We start from the raw sequence: 15,882 nt of genomic DNA, 5'->3' as shown, positions 1-15,882 counted from the left end.
TAAGAGCTCCGACACGTGTTAATTGTTAAAACGAGGAGGGATTTTGAGAGTGAGTTCACACTTGGGCAGTAAATACAGTGTGGGCACCAGGGGCATCAAGGGCTGGCTCAAGCCCTGGCCTTGCCGCCAGCTACCCCTCTGGGTGTTGGTGTCCTCGACAGCTGCAGCTGGACAGGGAGCACTGGGCAGCAGGTGCTGTGTGTGAGCTACCTGATGTTGGCCAAGCAGGTGCCTCCTGCTCCACCCCCATTTCACAGACCCCTGGTTTGTCGCAGGCATCATGGTGACTACAAAGCCCTAATGTGGGGGGAGACAAAGGGGCCTAACTTCAAAGATATTGCCCCAGTGTGTCGGGTGTTGCTCTGCCGTGGAAGAGAGCTTGTCCCCTCCCCAAGCCCCAGGTTACCTTAGAATATTTCTGATCAATTTCTCCCTGTGAATAAGAATCTGGAGAGGACCAGAGGGGAGACACGGGTCAGCTATGAGAGCTGCAGCACTATCAGCATCATTTCTTTCCTCTGAGTAGGGTGACTCCAGGGTTCAAGTATCCACATGTGAACCCCTTCCCTGGGTAACAGGGCAGCACTGGTGCTGTTTCTGTGATTTCTTAGCCATTCGGTTTCATTACTGACATCCAGGAGACGTTCCCTGGAGGACGGATGGTTTCCCTGTGCAGTTTGGAAACTCTCTGATGGTTCTCAGCAGGTCCTGGCATTAGAGGCTCACAGAGGACCCAAGATCCTCCAAACCCCCAGAAATGGGGGCAGCCATAGCAACCCATGGCTTCTAATGTGCACACACTTCAGGGTCCCCCAGGAGCCGGCCAGCAGCGTTGGTCTTTCAAGGTCAAGATCATCTCGTGTAGAGAAAGCAGAGAACGACCTTCTCTTGAGACACCACCTGCGCTGCAGGGCGGCCACTTCAGCAGGAAGCCAGTGCCACAAGCCCCTCCAGAGCTGTGTCAGGGGCTGCAGGAGGGTTGGCTCAGCCCAGAGCAGGGCTCCTGGGTTCCGCAGCCACAGTACTCACGCGGTGTGTGCTGGGACGCCCATGGCCAGGAGGGGGTCCAGGAGCGAGGGGGTGCTGCGGCCCTTGAGCTTGTTGGAGACCTTAGCATAGAGTTGAGTCTCTCCCGCTGCCATCTCTTCCTGCCTGTGGTGCAAGAGCGCCTGCACACTGCCGCGAGCAGATAAAGTGAGAGGAGAGGGGGAGGCCTCTCTTTTTCTTGTGAAGAAAAACCTCAAGCCTTTCTGGTCTTCTGACACAACCCAATATCCTGTTTGCACGATCATTGGTCTTCAGCCTTCTCTCTGCGGGTGTTGGCTGCAGGCGCTGGCTGCAGGCGCGACACCCTACCTGCTTCCACGGTGGGTTTGGTCTGGAAGGCCCTCCAGGGTCCTGCACGGGATGTGCATCTGTGCCTGGGAAGCATTCGGGAGCACGGATATGTGAGAGCCTGGAGGAAGGACCGGGAAGCGCCAGTCAGCAGCCAGGTTCTCTCCTGGGTCCCACCGGTCTTAGCCACCTGTGCCTCAATTTCCACGTGTGCAAACAAGACCTTTAACTATGCTGGACCTATTGTTCCTACGGGCTCTAAAATTTTCTGGTTCTTTTAGTATTCACCAATTTGTACTTTAATTTTAAAAATTGTTCTAGAACTTTCCAGAACCTCAGAAGCCCCCTTGACCCGTCTAGCCACCTCGCGTCTATCTCCTCCTCCCCTGCAGAGGGAACCACTGCGCTCTCTAGCACAGAACTGGCCTGTTTTTGAGCCTCATGTATATGGAACCCTATAGTATATGCTCTTTTATGACCAGTTCCTTTGCCAGGTTTTTAAGAGATTGACCCACATCACTGCTTGCAGATGTGGCTAATTTGCCGTCATTGCTGTGTACTACCTAGTTAGATAAGCATGATGTCACTCATCTCTGTTGATGACGATTTGCTCTCTAGCTAGCAGAGGACAAGGGTGCTCTGCACCTTAGATCACCCTGCCACCACTAGCCATTTCACCTTCCACATCCTGGCGGAACCCTGTGGGCCTCTCACCGTGCTTGTCCCTGTGTTTCCCTGGAGGACACCGTGTGGGCCACCGTGTCACAGTCTTACTGGCTGTTAGAATATTCTCTTTGGGGAAGCTCCTATCCAGATCTTCTGAGGTTTGCTTTTGCTTATCCACTGGTGGGAACTCTAGTTAGTGTCTTCTGCATCCCGTTCACACAATTTCTTTCTGTGCACATTGAGGAAGGTAGTCTCCTGGGCTTTGTGCCAGGAACTTCACTACTTTTACCATTTGTAGTTAGCTCCACGATCTGTGTGAAGCAACTTATACGGTGCGAGGTCGGGATAAAGTTTAGTTATTTTCCCATTAGTGAGACCATCACTTGCCCAGTGAATCTCAGCACATATTTCTGTGAGTCACGTGACTGGCCGTGTAATAGAGTGTTTATGGTTCTTTTTGGTCCTCTTTTTCCATTGGCCCATATGTGAACTCATTCTATGCTGCTCTATTACTACAGGGTTAAGTTCTCTGACTTTTTTTTTTTTTTCAAGATTGTCTTGGCTGTCTTAGGTCCTTGCTGTCTCACCTAAATTTAGTCAGTGAGGGGTGCAGAAACACCAACCTGTGCGGCCCACTGATTTTCAACAAAAGTCAATGTCACCTGATAGGGAAAGGGTAGCCTTTCAGGAAATGGTGCTGGGAAAGGGCCCGTGGGCATGGGCTGAGCCTGACCCTGGCTTTGCATCACGCACAAAGTTCACTCATATTTATGATGGACTTAGAGGTAAAATCTAACACCATAACATTCTAAAAGAAGGACTTTGATGTGCTAGAGTTTGCCAAGCTTTCTTAGGACATAAAAAATAAACTTTAAAACAAAAAATGTGATGATTGGGACTTTATCAAAATTGCAAACTTCTACTCTTGTCTTCTATATCACCCTTCTCCCTCCCTCCCTCCCTCCCTTCCTTTCTTCTCTTTTTTACTTTTTTTTTTTAATTTTTGGCTTTATTGAAAGACACCGTAAAGACAAGCTGCAGACTGGGTGAAATGTCAGCACACACATACCTGATGTAGGACTTGTGTTCAGAAAACACTGAATATCACCCATAGGAACGTGTTGCATTATATCAATGAGAACGAGCCAGTTTAAAAATAGCTAAATATCAAAATAGACATTTGACAGAGAAGACGCGCCATCGGGCATCGTCAGCCGTCAGAGGATGAGAGTGACATATAGATTAAGAGTGGAAACCAGAGGACGAGGCATCCGAGGTGCCCACGACTTGGGAGAGCATTTGGGCTGTTTCTTACAAAGGTGAAGGTGCTTCCACCACATGACCAGGGCTGCCTTGAGCGTCCTACCAGGGAGAATAAAAACGTGTGTCCACGTAAAGACCTCGTGTGCACGGGGGACAACCCAGACAGCACCAGACAAACCCAGCTGGCGACCAGATGGGCCGACCAGGTGGGCACGTCCACAGGGGGCTCTGCTCAGCAGACCCAGCTGCCCCACGGTGAGCGGGAAGAAGGTGAGGCCAGGGGACAGTCAGGCCAAGGGACGCGCCTCCCTCTCAGTTCTCCTGAACTTGGTGTCATTGCTTTCTTAAGTGCTGAAAAGATTTACCAGTGAAGTCATCGGGCCTAAAATTTCTTTGTTGGGAAGTTTTAGATTTTAATTTACTTCACGGGTATACAAGTCTCCTTTGTGGTTCTATTTTATTAAATTACTTTTCAAGAAATATTTTATGGGATTGTCAAATTTCTTGGCCTAGAGTTGCCAGGTTTTAATTTTTTTTTTTTTTAGCTTTGTTACAGAGTTTTCTGTATGGAGATCTTGTGGTGTTTACTAGATCATTCTTAGTATTTGGGAACTTTTGATGCCACTCATCTCTTTAGAATGTTCATGCTCATACTCTTTGTGGCTGATAAATCAATGTGCCATTGACTTTATAGTATTTTTACATGGACTGTATATCCAAGAGTCCTTCTGGATTTGTTCTTTCTAATAATTTATTTTTAGCATTTTAAATGTATTTTATGTACAAAATGAGACTGAGAGTAAGTCTAGTTTTCTTTCATATCAGTGCTTATGACTTTTCATCTTACACTTCTCTCTTCCTTCTTCCCTCCCTCCCCAGCACCCTCCTCCCTCCCTCTCTCCCTTCCTTTCTTCTCTTTTTTACATTTTAAAAAAATTTTTGGCCTTATTGCACAGGTTTGGACCCTCATAGATGCTGAACAGAGGTGATTATAGTGCACAGCTTAGAGGAAAAGGGTTTGGCATTTCACCTTTAAATGTGAGTTTATTATATTTTTATAATATGCTTTTTAACAGTCTTTTTTTTTCTTTTTCTGTTTTATTTTTGATGCTGGTGATCAAGCCCAGGGCCAGGTGCATTCTAAGTCCATGCTACACCCAGGAGCCAGGTTCCCAGCTGCATTGATGCTTTGAAATACACAGTGAAATGGTTACTGTACTCAAGCAGATGAGCATCTCACATGGTCATCTTCCTGTTGTGTGTGTGGCAACGGCACTTAAATCTTTGGATAGCTCCCAGCATCCAACACAAGGTGGGACCAGGCAGTAGTAGCTGTGGTGCTGTGCTGGACCCTCCTCCTGGCCGGCTCCTCCTTCCCATAAGGGCGTCTCTGGGTCTGTCGGTCCACAGCTCCCTCCCCTCACCCCACGCTGCCCTGGGAACCACAGCCTTTCTCTATGCATTCAAGCTTTTGCTTTTCTTTTTTTGTAGATCCCACACAAGTGAGACCGTGAGTCCCATCTTTGTCTGGTGTGTTACTAGCGTAATGTCCTCCAGGTCTGTTGTCCTGTCTCTGAGAGATGAATAATTGTATAACCAAATGATTTGATCTTGAAAGTGTTGAAATAGACAAAGCTTGTTACTCAGAGGAGGAAAAAGATGCGTGGGCTGATAAGTACCCTCTATCCAACTATGCTTTTCTCTTCAAAACCTTAAGCCCTTCCTGAAATGTTAGAAACGTTAAAATTTTTCTACTCGTCTCTTTTTTTTAAAATATTTTTTTAGTTGTAGTTGGACACAATATCTTTATTTTATTTTTATGTGGTGCTGAGGATCAAGCCCAGTGCCCCACGCATGCCAGGAGGGTGCACTACCACTTGAGCCACACCCCCAGCCCCTCTACTCGTCTCTTAGAAGAATAACTGACTTGTGCCAGCCGGGAAATGCCCTGTCTTGCTCGGTCCCTTCTTCTTAACTAGGAAATCTGTCTCCAACAGAGAAAGAAGAAGACCCCAATGGACAGCGTCTCCTCCGACTCACTGAAGAGGTGACAAGCTGAACACAATGGTTCAACGCTTCCCTTGAGTGCCCAGGAGACTCCCCAGGGGACACCTGCTCTCAGGCTCCACCCCAGGCCCCTGGAACATTGCTTCACGAGGCCGTGGGCCAGCCCCGGCTGCTGCTTCTGTTCCTGGTGGGCTGTTTTGAGCTTGATGGAACTGGTTTATAGCTGACCTTTTGGGGAGGTACTGTGCAGCCACCCTCATGACCCGCTGGGCAGCGGGGGTGAGCGTTGGCCTGCTCTGGCTCTGCTGTTAAGGTGTGCTCATGGTGGCTCTTGGTTATCTGTGTGTCTCTTCAGTGTCCTTTGCCCACTTTGGTTTTTGATCCCATTGGTGTATACGGGCCCCCCATCGCAGTCACCATGGTGCCAGAAGTATGGGGCTGTGAATGGAGAATGTTCCAGACTGTCCTCTAGGATACTCCACCTGCAGCACACAGTCAAAGCTAGAGACTCTCCTGTCCCAGTCTCGGGGGCAAATGATTGCCCAGGACTGTAGTGGTTAGAAAGAGGTAAGGAGGGAACCTGACCTTGGGGGACCTCGGTGAATCCAAGACCTTGACAGGGGGTGGGCAGGGACGGGGAGGCGGAAAACTGGCTGAACTAAACCCTGATTGGCTGAGAACGGCTCTTGGCTATTGCCCTTGGCAAACCCGGCCACCTCTACCTCCCTGTCCAGCCCAACCCTGACGGTTCCCACCATGTTTGCCATCAGCCCTGGTCCAAGTCACAGCCTTGGGTCACTCTGCAGCAGCCTCCCGCAGCTGCCTGAGTGCCCACCCTCATTGTGCTTCCCTCCTGTCCACCTGGCTACTGGCTCACGTCCCCTGTGGCTTCCATCACACAGAAAGCGAACTGAAGTCCTTTTTGAGGTCCCGGCCTCCATGCCTGTGTGCTGGCCTGGCTAACTTTGCCGCCCAAGGCCTCCAACTCCTCTCTCTCCCGGCCTGGGGCCCTCTCTGGGGGCCTGGGACTCTCCAGTGTGTCCTCTCCCTGGGCTCTGAGTTGATGGTCATCCCATGAGGAGCAGCTCTCCTCTTGCTCCTCAGGACTCACATTGTCCTATCACCTCCTTTCTAGAGCCGGTCCTGAGCCACCCTCTCCCCCTCCTTTTCTCATCATCTAAGGCCACCGGCGAGGGCTCAGTGTCCTGCTGTCTGCTCCAGACGCCTGGCTCCTGGTGGACATGGCCAGTCTGCGTGAATGAACGTGGGAAGGCAGGACTCCCACCCTGCCGCTCCACCTGGACGGGCCTCCTCTCGCCCCTCCTCCCACACAGGGTGTCCTCTCTTCTGGAGCATCTGCATGCAGAAGCCTCTGGGGACACAGTGTCCCTATGGATCAGAGCCCAGCATGGCTGCACAGAGCTTGCTGCAGTGAGCACGCTCAGCCTGTCTTTTGTCCATGGGCGGGGGCAGGACCGAACCACGCTCAGTAGCCCGGAGGGATAGAATCCCCTCCAGAGGCTTCCTGCCCCTCTCCTGGCTGCCCGAGCAGCTGTGGGCAGGGCTCTTGAGGCCTTTCCAGCAAGTGGTGCCCTGCAGAGCCCTCTTGTGCAAAGCCCCTCGAGCGGCTCCCTCACACGTGCCCCTCCCCTCTCTGACCACACCAGCCAGGGCTACCTGATAGCCACGTCCAGGTTGGGTTACACAGGCACGGCAGCAGTGCCATTGGCCACGATGACCAAGGCGACAAGGCTGAGTGACCTGGTGAAAGCCTCCTCGGGCTGGACTCCCCCTTGGCCGGCTGTTCACCACTGTGCCTGTTTCTATAATGAAAAAGGAAATCATTTCTGCTTTGAATGATGGCGGCTCCAGAAATGGTGAGTGAGGGCCGGGGAGGGGCGGTGCTGCCCGGAGGTGGAGGCTGCTGCAGGTGCCGCCCTCGGAGGGAGTTTTTCCATGAATTCTTACCCCTTTAGGAAGATAAACTGCCTCATCTGCCACAGGCTGATAATGAGCAGAAGCATCAGCAAGAAGCAAAGCCGAGCTCCGCCGCGCGCGAGCTGGTTAATTTTCTAAGATATTCCTCCAAGTCGCTCCCGCGATGCAGGGAAATTGTTTGGCCCGCAACTCTTAGCGTGTGTCAGACCCTGTGGAGCCAGGCTCGCTGTGGCTCCCTTTTCAGAACGGGCAGCGAGGAAGGAAGGGAGGGCAGATCAAAGGCCCCCGTTTGCAAGCCTGTGGGTTCTCCGGTCTCAGCTCTGGGGCAAGGTTCCTCGCCAGCCCACACCTGACACCGGGAGAGAGGCCTGCCATTTATCTACCTGTGTGCTCTGCCGTTTCCTGGCTCCTGGGGTCTCCTGGAGTGGGGGAGTGACTGAGATGGGCCTCAGCCCTCCTGTCCTTGCCACGGCGTTCTCTTGCAGAAGAGCAGGTGTGGCTGCCCAGGTGTGACCGAGGCCAGAGCTCCTGGCTGCCTGGCTCTGTGGGGAGCACTGGGCCCCAGAGGCCCTGAATGCTCCCATCTCCCATCCTTAACTAGGTCACATCTGTGGGAGCCAGGAAAGGGCGTGTTTGGGGACACCGCGCTGCTGCTAACACGGTGGCGGGCGCCCTTCCCTGGTGCTGGCTACCTTTGGGGACGGGACCTCATGTGAGTGTGGAAACTTGTTGTATGTGGCAGGAGTGTCACAGGGCCCAGGGGTCTGCTCATGGGGGTGGGTGAAGACAGTCAGAACGACTTTGAAAGTAGCTTCTCAGCTGAGGCACAACAACACGGGACTGCTAATGACCAAGGGACATCTCTCCCCAAGAGCCTTTCGATTGATGCCAAGCAGGTTAAAAGGGCAATGGGAAAGCCACTGTCGTACGGGAATCAAGTTTTTTTGCTCTTTTTTTCAACTCTGTGGCAAAAATAGCTTCTCTGTGGTTCAGAATAAACAACAACAACAAAAACCCAGATGTGGAATTGATCAGGATCAGATTTGAAATGTGACAAAGATACTTCTGACAGTGGAGCTACGGATGGGGAATGATGTCTCTGTTCTCCTCGGCTAAAGGAGGTGGAGGTGGAGGTGGAGCCAAACCTCAGAGGCCCTGAGATAGTCACCATGGGGGAAAACGACCCACCGGCCACCGAGGCCCCCTTCTCCTTCCGGTCACTCTTTGGCCTTGATGATCTGAAAATAAGTCCTGTTGTGCCAGGTAGGTGGAACCAGGTGAGAGGCTGTGGTGCTCACAGAAAGATGACGACTATGGCCGAGAGTCTCTCCTTACGTCCGCATGTCTGACAGCCGGCTGCCTGCCTTTCCCAGGGCTGCCGGGTCCCAGAGAGAAGGGGGACCAGGAGGGACTGTCTCCTTCAGCCGCTTGCTGACTTGCTGAAGGCAGGTGCTACCTCTCTGGTGGGAGGCTTTTGGAGACGGGGGCTCCACAGCTGTCCTGGTCAATCCTGGAGGGGTCAGATCCTGGCCAGAAAGCCTCGTAGGACTCCAGGAAGTCCTGAGTAGCCGTGGCCCCCCGTCCTTCCAGAGAACTCTGCCTCTGACTGCCTTCCAGCCAGGACAGGGGAGTGAGTGGTAGGTCAGGCAAATGCCCATCAAGTTTGAAGTGTCTGCATTTGGTCCTGACGGAAGTCTGCCGACCCTTTTCTGTGTCACTGAAGTTTCTCTGCGTGTTCTTCCACAGGCTTTTGCCATTTCTCATTCCGGTTTCCCTCCGTCGGAGGCTCAGGCTGTCCCCATGTGCCAATATGATACATGGTGCTCCTCTCGGGGTCTTACAGGCAGACTTTGCCTGGGTCTAGGATGACAGGTTGGATGGATTCCTAGGAGGAGAAGTGCTGGGGCACCAGTTCACCAGCTTTCGGGCACCTCTCTCCCTTTCAGCACAGGGAGGCCAGCATGCTGCGCTCCCTGCTGAGCACAGGGTGGAGGCTGTGACTCTGCTAGCGGCCAGGGGCTCCTTCCCAGAGAGGCTGCAGTTTCTCCCACTGACCATTTGCACCCCTCTTACAGAGAGGCTTTTGGCTTTTCACTCTGGTCCTGTCCCCAGGACATACAGGGTGGGGTGGGGCTGCCACAGCTCCACAGCACCTTGGAGGCAGAGGAACTGCCGGCAAACGGGGGCTGATGCAGTCTCCCCCTCGGTGTCCGTCTTGATCCCACACTGGGAGTCAATTTCTAAATCTAAACATACACACAGCAGGTCACACTTGGGGTTCCTGCAGACTCTTTTAATGGTGGACGTCTCAGTAGAGATTAGTGGATTTGGAGGAGACTCCTTCTGGGGGTGGGATGAGGGTAAAGAGAAACCCCTGCTGGCTCAAAGCCTTAGATGTGTCACCCTGAAAGGAATTGGCCTCCCATATTATGTTAAAACTGTTTCCATTATCAACATGTCATTCACCTACCCATCCACCCATTCACCCACCTACCCATCCACCCACCCATCCACCCAACCACCCACTCATCCTTTCACCCACCTACTCACCCACCCACTCATCCATCCATCCACACATCCTCTCACCCGTCCACCCACCCACCCACTCATCCATCCATCCATCCACCCATTCATTCTTTTTTTTTGAATTTAAAAAAATTTGTTCTAATTAGTTATACATGACAGCAGAATGCATTTTGACACACTGTACACAAAGGAATACATCTTCTCCATCCTCTGGCTGTGCATGGTCAGTCACTCCAGTAGTGCACTCTCACAGGTACGTAGGGTAACAATGTCTGTCTCATTCTACGGTCCTTCCCCTCCCCACTGCCACCCCTCCCCTCCCTCGCCTCTGCACAAGCCAAAGTTCCTTCACTCTTCCCTACCCTCTCCCCCTGCCCCACTATGGATCAGCATCTGCTTATCAGAGAAAACATTCAGCTTTTGGTTTGGGGGATTGGCTTATTTCACTTAGCATGATGTTCTCTAGTTCCATCCACTTAGTCTGCAAATGCCATAATTTCATTCTTCTTTAAGGCTGAGTAATATTTAATTTTGTATACAGCACATTTTCTTTATCCATTCATCTGTTGAAGGTCACCTGGGTTGGTTCCATAGTTGAGCTACTGTGAACCGAGCTGATATAAACATTGATGTGGCTGAGTCACTGTAGTATGCTCATTTTAAGTCCCTTGGGTATGAACCAAGGAGTGAGATAGTTGGGTCAAATGGTGGTTCCATTCCAAGTTCTTTGAGGACTCTCCATACTGCTTTCCATAGTGGTTGCACCAATTTTCAGTCCCACCAGCAGTGTATGAGTGAACCTTTTCCCCACATCCTTGCCAACACTTATTATTGCATGTATTCTTGATAATTGCCATTCTGACTGGAGTGAGATGGAATCTTAGAGTACTTTTGATTTGCATTTCTCTAATTGCTAGAGATGTTGAGCATTTTTCAAATATTTGTTGATTGATTATATATCATCTTCTGAGAAGAAGTTCAATTCCTTGGCCTGTTTATTGATTGGGTTACCTGTTTTTTTGGTGTTAAGTTTTTTTGTTCTTTATATATTCTGGAGCTTAGTGCTCTATCGGAGGTGCATGTGGTAAAGATTTTCTCCCAATCTGTAGGTTCTCTCACTATCTTATGGTTTCCTTTGCTAAGAAGAAGCTTTTTAGCTTGAATCCATTCTATTTATTGATTCTTGATTTTACTTCTTGTACCTTAAGAGTCTTGTTAAAGAAGTCAGGTCCTAAGTCGACATGGTGAAGATTTGGGCCTACTTTTTCTTCTGTTAGGCACAGGGTCTCTGTTCTAGTGCCTAAGTCTTTGATCCACTTTGAATTGATTTTGTTCAGGGTGAGAGATAGGGTTTAATTTCACTTTGCTACATATGGATTTCCAGTTTTCCCAGCACCATTTTTGAAGAAGCTATCTTATTTCCAATGTATGTTTTTGGTGCCTTGGTCTACTATGAGATAACCATTTTTATGTGGGTTTGTCTCTGTCTTTTATTCTGTACTATTGGTCTGCATGTATGTTTTGGTGTCAATACCATGCTGTTTTTGTTACTATTGCTCTGTAGTATAGTTCAGGTTATGGGATTGTGATACCTCCTGCTTTACTTTTCTTGCTGAGAATTGCTTTGCCTATTCTGGGCCTCTTATTTTTTCAAATGAATTTCATGATTGAATTTTCTAGATGTATGAAGAATGTCATTGGGATTTTAATAGGGATTGCATGAAATCTATACACAGTTTTGGTAGGATGGCCATTTTAACTATATTAATTCTGCCTATCCAAGAGCATGGGAGATCTTCTTTAATTTCTTTCTTTAGTGTTCTGTAGTTTTCATTGTAGAGGTCTTTCACCTTTTTTGTTAGATTGATTCCCAAGTATATATATATTTTTGAGGCTATTGTGAATGGGTCCATCCATCCATCCATCCATCCATCCATCAATCCTTCCATACACACATCTAATGAGTATTTATCAAATGCTGCTGTTCAAGACACTGGGGATACAGCCAAGAACAAGCTGCTCAGCCCATTCAGGCCAAATATAAAGCACTTGCTGTTCATTTCTAGTCTCTGAGTGGGTTATGATCATCTGCCTTCTACTTCTCTGTCCCCTCTTACCCTTTCCTTCTGCTTCCTCTTTTCCCTCCCATTTTATTTATTTTTTACCATTTTTGTCTTTGAATTCTGTCTTCAGCTGCCTGAGGTGATACTGACCATTTTTAATCACACTCTGTTGCTGGGGGTGAAGCTGTGGTTCCCAATGCAGGCAGGGAGGTCTGTCCAGGTCTCCCCTGGGCAAGTTCCCCATTCCACGTCTCCAAGACTAGGAGAAGGGGGCAGGTGCGAGTCTCCCCCCACCCCGCCGGGCAGGGCGTGATCTTCCACAGGCTCTCTTCCCTTTGGGGTTCCTTCCTTCCTCGTTGTTAATGAACATGACATCAGCAGAGCTATGAGATAATTTGTGTGGAATGATCTGCTCTTCCTGATAGGAGGAGCAACAGTGGAAATACTCTTGGTGTCCCGGAGAGGCGGGCACTTCTGGGTATCTCAGTGCTCTTTACATTTACTTTTCCACCAAATCTGCCTGGTTCCGTGGGCAAGACCTGTGAAGGGTCTGAAGTTTGACCCTCTCACAAGCTAACAGGTTGGCCTGCCACAGAGACAAGAGAGTCCTGTGTTGGAGACAGGGACACATGACTCAGCACAGCGGGTGGCTTGAGCATCCAGTCTGTGCCTGCTGCTCCGGTCACCACTCTCGGCTCCAGAGTTGGGGAGCAGCCAGGTGTATACTGCGCATGCGGGAGGTTTGTGTCACAGCTGGAGGACCTGTAGTTAAGGGCACCCTAATATTTGTAACGGGCTGCAAGCTGAACTGTGTGAACTTTGCTCTGGAAAAAGACATTTAATTTATCAAACTGGGCAGTGAGCAAACCGGTCCTTGCCCTGAGGGACATGCTGTCTCTGTTTCCCAAGGCCACTTGCTCCACACACATCCTTGGAGAGACGATCAAGAACAGAGGATGTCGGTGTCTGTGCAAGAACATGGAAAAGTGTGTCCCTGTCCTGCCTTGGGGACTCTCTGGGAGTCTGCCTCAAGGACCCTGTCCAGGATTTACACATTGTCCTCTTCTATAGAGACACATCCTTGGGACCTGGGGCTCCTTCTCCCTCTGAACCAGTGTCCTGGGGCTATGGAACCCAAGGACCAAAACCTGGGTGACTTAAAATAGCCTGAATTCATTGTCTCCCTTCTGGGGGCCAACCCAGGACAGCAGCAGGGTGCCTCCTTGGGAACCTGTTGGGCCCTCCCTTGCCGCTCCCAGGTTCTGGCCACTTCCGGCAACCTCCTGCATTCCTTGACTTCCGGGCACATCATGCTGTCCTCTGCCCCAGCTGCTCCCTGTGTCCCTCCCTGCCATCCTCCTCTATGTGTGTCTGTCTCAGTGTCTGACTTGCCCATTAGTAGGACTTCAGTCACATTGGGTCAGGCCCACCCCCTGGGCAGCATCTTGAGTTGATTGCTACATAAAAACCCAAATAAGGGGGCATTCAGAGGCCTGGGGGTACGGAGGTCAACCTGTCCTTCTTGGTCCACCATTTAACCCTCACTCCATCTTTCAGTCCAGGATGGACAGACCAGCTGGAGTGGGACCGGGGAGCACTGAACTTCTAGACAATGTGGCCTTTTCTCTAATTAAGCCACCTTCTTGGGGGTGCCTTTTGCACTGGGGGGATGAGTGGCTAAACTCTGAGTTTTGTTGCTCGGGTGCTCTGTGCCCCCCTTGGTTTTCAGATGCAGACGCGGTGGCAGCCCAGATCTTGTCTCTGCTGCCCTTGAAGTTTGTTCCAATCATCGTCGTGGGGATCATCGCGTTGATCCTGGCGCTGGCCATTGGCCTGGGCAGTGAGTACCGTCCATTATCCAGCAGGCTCTCGATGCTCCTTCTAGCACTTACACTTTCATGTGCTTCCTCACTCCAGGGTCTTGCTGCCCTCAGCCTTAGCTACTGGGCGCTGCTGTCCCTTTGGTTTGCTGACTGGGGGCTCTGTTTACCTGCATGAATGCCAAGCCTGGTGGGGCTCGCAGGAGCTGTTGGCCACGCTTGGAGCTTTGTCACCAAGGAGCCGGCCAGGGAGGAGTGTCCAGAGGCAGCTGATGAAACAATCCCTGGGGGCGGGAGGGACAAAGGGGGCATTCAGGCCACGCCAGGTTCTCCAGATACTTTCACAGAGAGGTGCGTGTGGCTTTTGAGAAAGTGGGTCGTTGGAGAAAGGGTATGTAGGAGGGAACGATTTCTCAGCTTCTCCTTCAAACGACTGAATCACAGACCAGTTTACAATGCCACCTGCTCGGTCGCGTGGTCCACAGTCCATCCACTCCCAGCCCAGAGTTAAGAGAAAACCGGGAGGCCCAGCGGTTCTGTCAGGGCTACCGGCTTAGCTGGCCCACTGCCAGGTGGTTTTCTTTGACCTTGAACCCTCCAGAGTCTAAATTCATGTTTAGTTGTGCTTCCAAGGCCTGGCCACATAGTAAGACAAAGTGGGGTGCAGCCCCTCCCTCTGGAATTCAGCACAAAAACTGGTCTGGAAGAAATAGGCCACAGAGGAGGATGCAATTTCAAGACAGGTTTCATTATTAATGGGCTAGTCAGCGCCACGTGGCAGGTGGACAGTTGATAGTGCGGTGCACTGACAGAGCTGCTTGCTAACATTCCTGCCCTCTTCCCTTTCCTCAGTCCACTTCGACTGCTCTGGGAAGTACAGATGCCGCTCCTCCTTTAAGTGTATTGAACTGACAGCTCGATGTGACGGGGTCTCTGACTGCAGAGATGGGGAGGATGAATTTCGGTGTGGTAAGGTGCTGCCTGCTCACTGCAGGAACAGAAGGGGGTCGGCAGGACCAGCTCGGACCCTCCCACCTGAGGCCTTCCCTCAGTCATGGTCATGCCCATCCTCAGCCGGGATTTAGCTATCACTAGGCCCTGGAGATGTTGGGAGACCAGGGAGGGCTGAGGAGCTGGGGAGGCTACAGGAGCAGAGAGACCAGGCCTCCAGGAGGCCTCGGTGCCGACAGTAAGGCTGCCCCTGCTCTGTGGGGGCGGCAGCTGTGGGTGAGCCGCAGGCCAGATGTGGAGGGGGAGGGCTGGAGCTGGCCTTAGAGCCATCTCTGCCCAGGCCTCAGCCTGCATGGCCGCTCACAGACCTTCCTCCCCCACGGCCAGTCCGGGTGAGCGGTCAGAACACGGTGCTGCAGGTGTTCACAGCTGCTTCGTGGAGGACCCTGTGCTCCGACGGCTGGAAAGGACACTATGCAAACGTCGCCTGTGCCCAGCTGGGGTTCCCCAGGTAAGTTCAGGAGCGTGTCCACCCCAGGCCAGGCAGCAAGAGTGAAGGTCACCGCAGGTAGCTGAGCCCCTTCTGCTTAGCTGTGAGCCAGCATCTCTAGAGGAGCAGCCCAGACAGCCCAAGTGACTCGCTGAAGTCGCCCAGGAAACCACGTGTGGGGTCCTCAGGGTCAGGCCAGGACCCCGGATGCTTGCAACAAGTGCTTTGGAGTTGAAAAATGATGGCTCTGGCTCCCCACTCCACAGCCGGTGGCAGAGGTGGACACGGCCTCCTTGCTCCTGGTGGCCACCTCAGTGTCTGTGTGTTCTTCCCAAGAACCCTGCAGCACTCATCTCTTAAAAAGCCAGAGGTGTGAAGTACAGGGCTTGAGACACTGTTTAGCCGCAGGCAGAAGAAAGACGGGCAGGGGATCCTCTGCTTCGTGGTCAGCTTGCGTCTGGGGCTGGTGCGCTGGGGCACACCTCGGCCCGACACGGCCGCCCTCCTTGTGACTCCTCATGGCTGCTGCCCTCCCTGGTGCCCTGGCCTCGCCTCACTGCCCTTCACTCGGGTTCCCCGTGTGCAGGGGCAGCTCCTGGGTTCCCACTCCTCTTAGGGACTGGGCAGGGTCGGCTCTGGTCAGCGTGGGCTGCAGCCCTGTTTGCACCTCGGGAAACGGGGGCCTCCAAGCCTCGCAGCTCCGACCTTCCACAGAGTCCTGGTTTCACACCCCGTGCGTCCCTAGCACTGCTACAGTCGCTCCCACAGCTGCCTTGGAGAGTTACGCGGGCTCTACGCTCAGAGACCCGCGGGGACAAGTTCA

At 51.7% G+C, this 15,882-nt stretch overlaps 2 protein-coding genes across 9 annotated transcripts in view; one reads left to right on the top strand and one right to left on the bottom strand.

Annotated features, from left to right (window-relative positions):
* Ubash3a (ubiquitin associated and SH3 domain containing A) overlaps nucleotides 1-1,216 on the bottom strand; it is a 33,056-nt gene extending 31,840 nt beyond the window's left edge. For 2 of the 4 annotated variants that reach the window (XR_007347822.1, XM_048803715.1), the window contains exon 1: nucleotides 1,030-1,216. Coding sequence is in view for 3 of the 4 variants with exons in the window: in XM_048803715.1 (XP_048659672.1) it covers nucleotides 1,030-1,142 (113 nt within the window). In the remaining variant the exon portion in view is untranslated. The remainder of the gene's footprint in view (nucleotides 1-1,029) is intronic. The other 2 variants (XM_048803714.1, XM_015478802.2) reach the window with 2 other exon arrangements.
* A 6,701-nt stretch (nucleotides 1,217-7,917) lies between these two features.
* Nucleotides 7,918-15,882, top strand: part of Tmprss3 (transmembrane serine protease 3) — a 22,020-nt gene continuing 14,055 nt past the window's right edge. Inside the window, exons 1-4 of one of the 5 annotated variants that reach the window (XM_015478800.2) lie at nucleotides 7,918-8,472; nucleotides 13,528-13,638; nucleotides 14,471-14,587; nucleotides 14,957-15,080. In XM_015478800.2, the coding sequence (XP_015334286.1) occupies nucleotides 8,379-8,472; nucleotides 13,528-13,638; nucleotides 14,471-14,587; nucleotides 14,957-15,080 (446 nt within the window). In that variant the 5' untranslated portion in view covers nucleotides 7,918-8,378. Of the gene's footprint in view, nucleotides 8,473-12,256; nucleotides 13,639-14,470; nucleotides 14,588-14,956; nucleotides 15,081-15,882 lie in introns of those variants that run through there. The other 4 variants (XM_015478799.2, XM_048803713.1, XM_048803711.1 and 1 more) reach the window with 4 other exon arrangements.

Source organism: Marmota marmota, unplaced genomic scaffold (assembly GCF_001458135.2).
Source record: "Marmota marmota marmota unplaced genomic scaffold, marMar, whole genome shotgun sequence".
Classification (NCBI taxonomy): domain Eukaryota; kingdom Metazoa; phylum Chordata; class Mammalia; order Rodentia; family Sciuridae; genus Marmota; species Marmota marmota.
The sequence above is the reverse complement of the archived record's forward strand: the minus strand, read 5'-3'. Positions and strand labels throughout refer to the sequence as shown.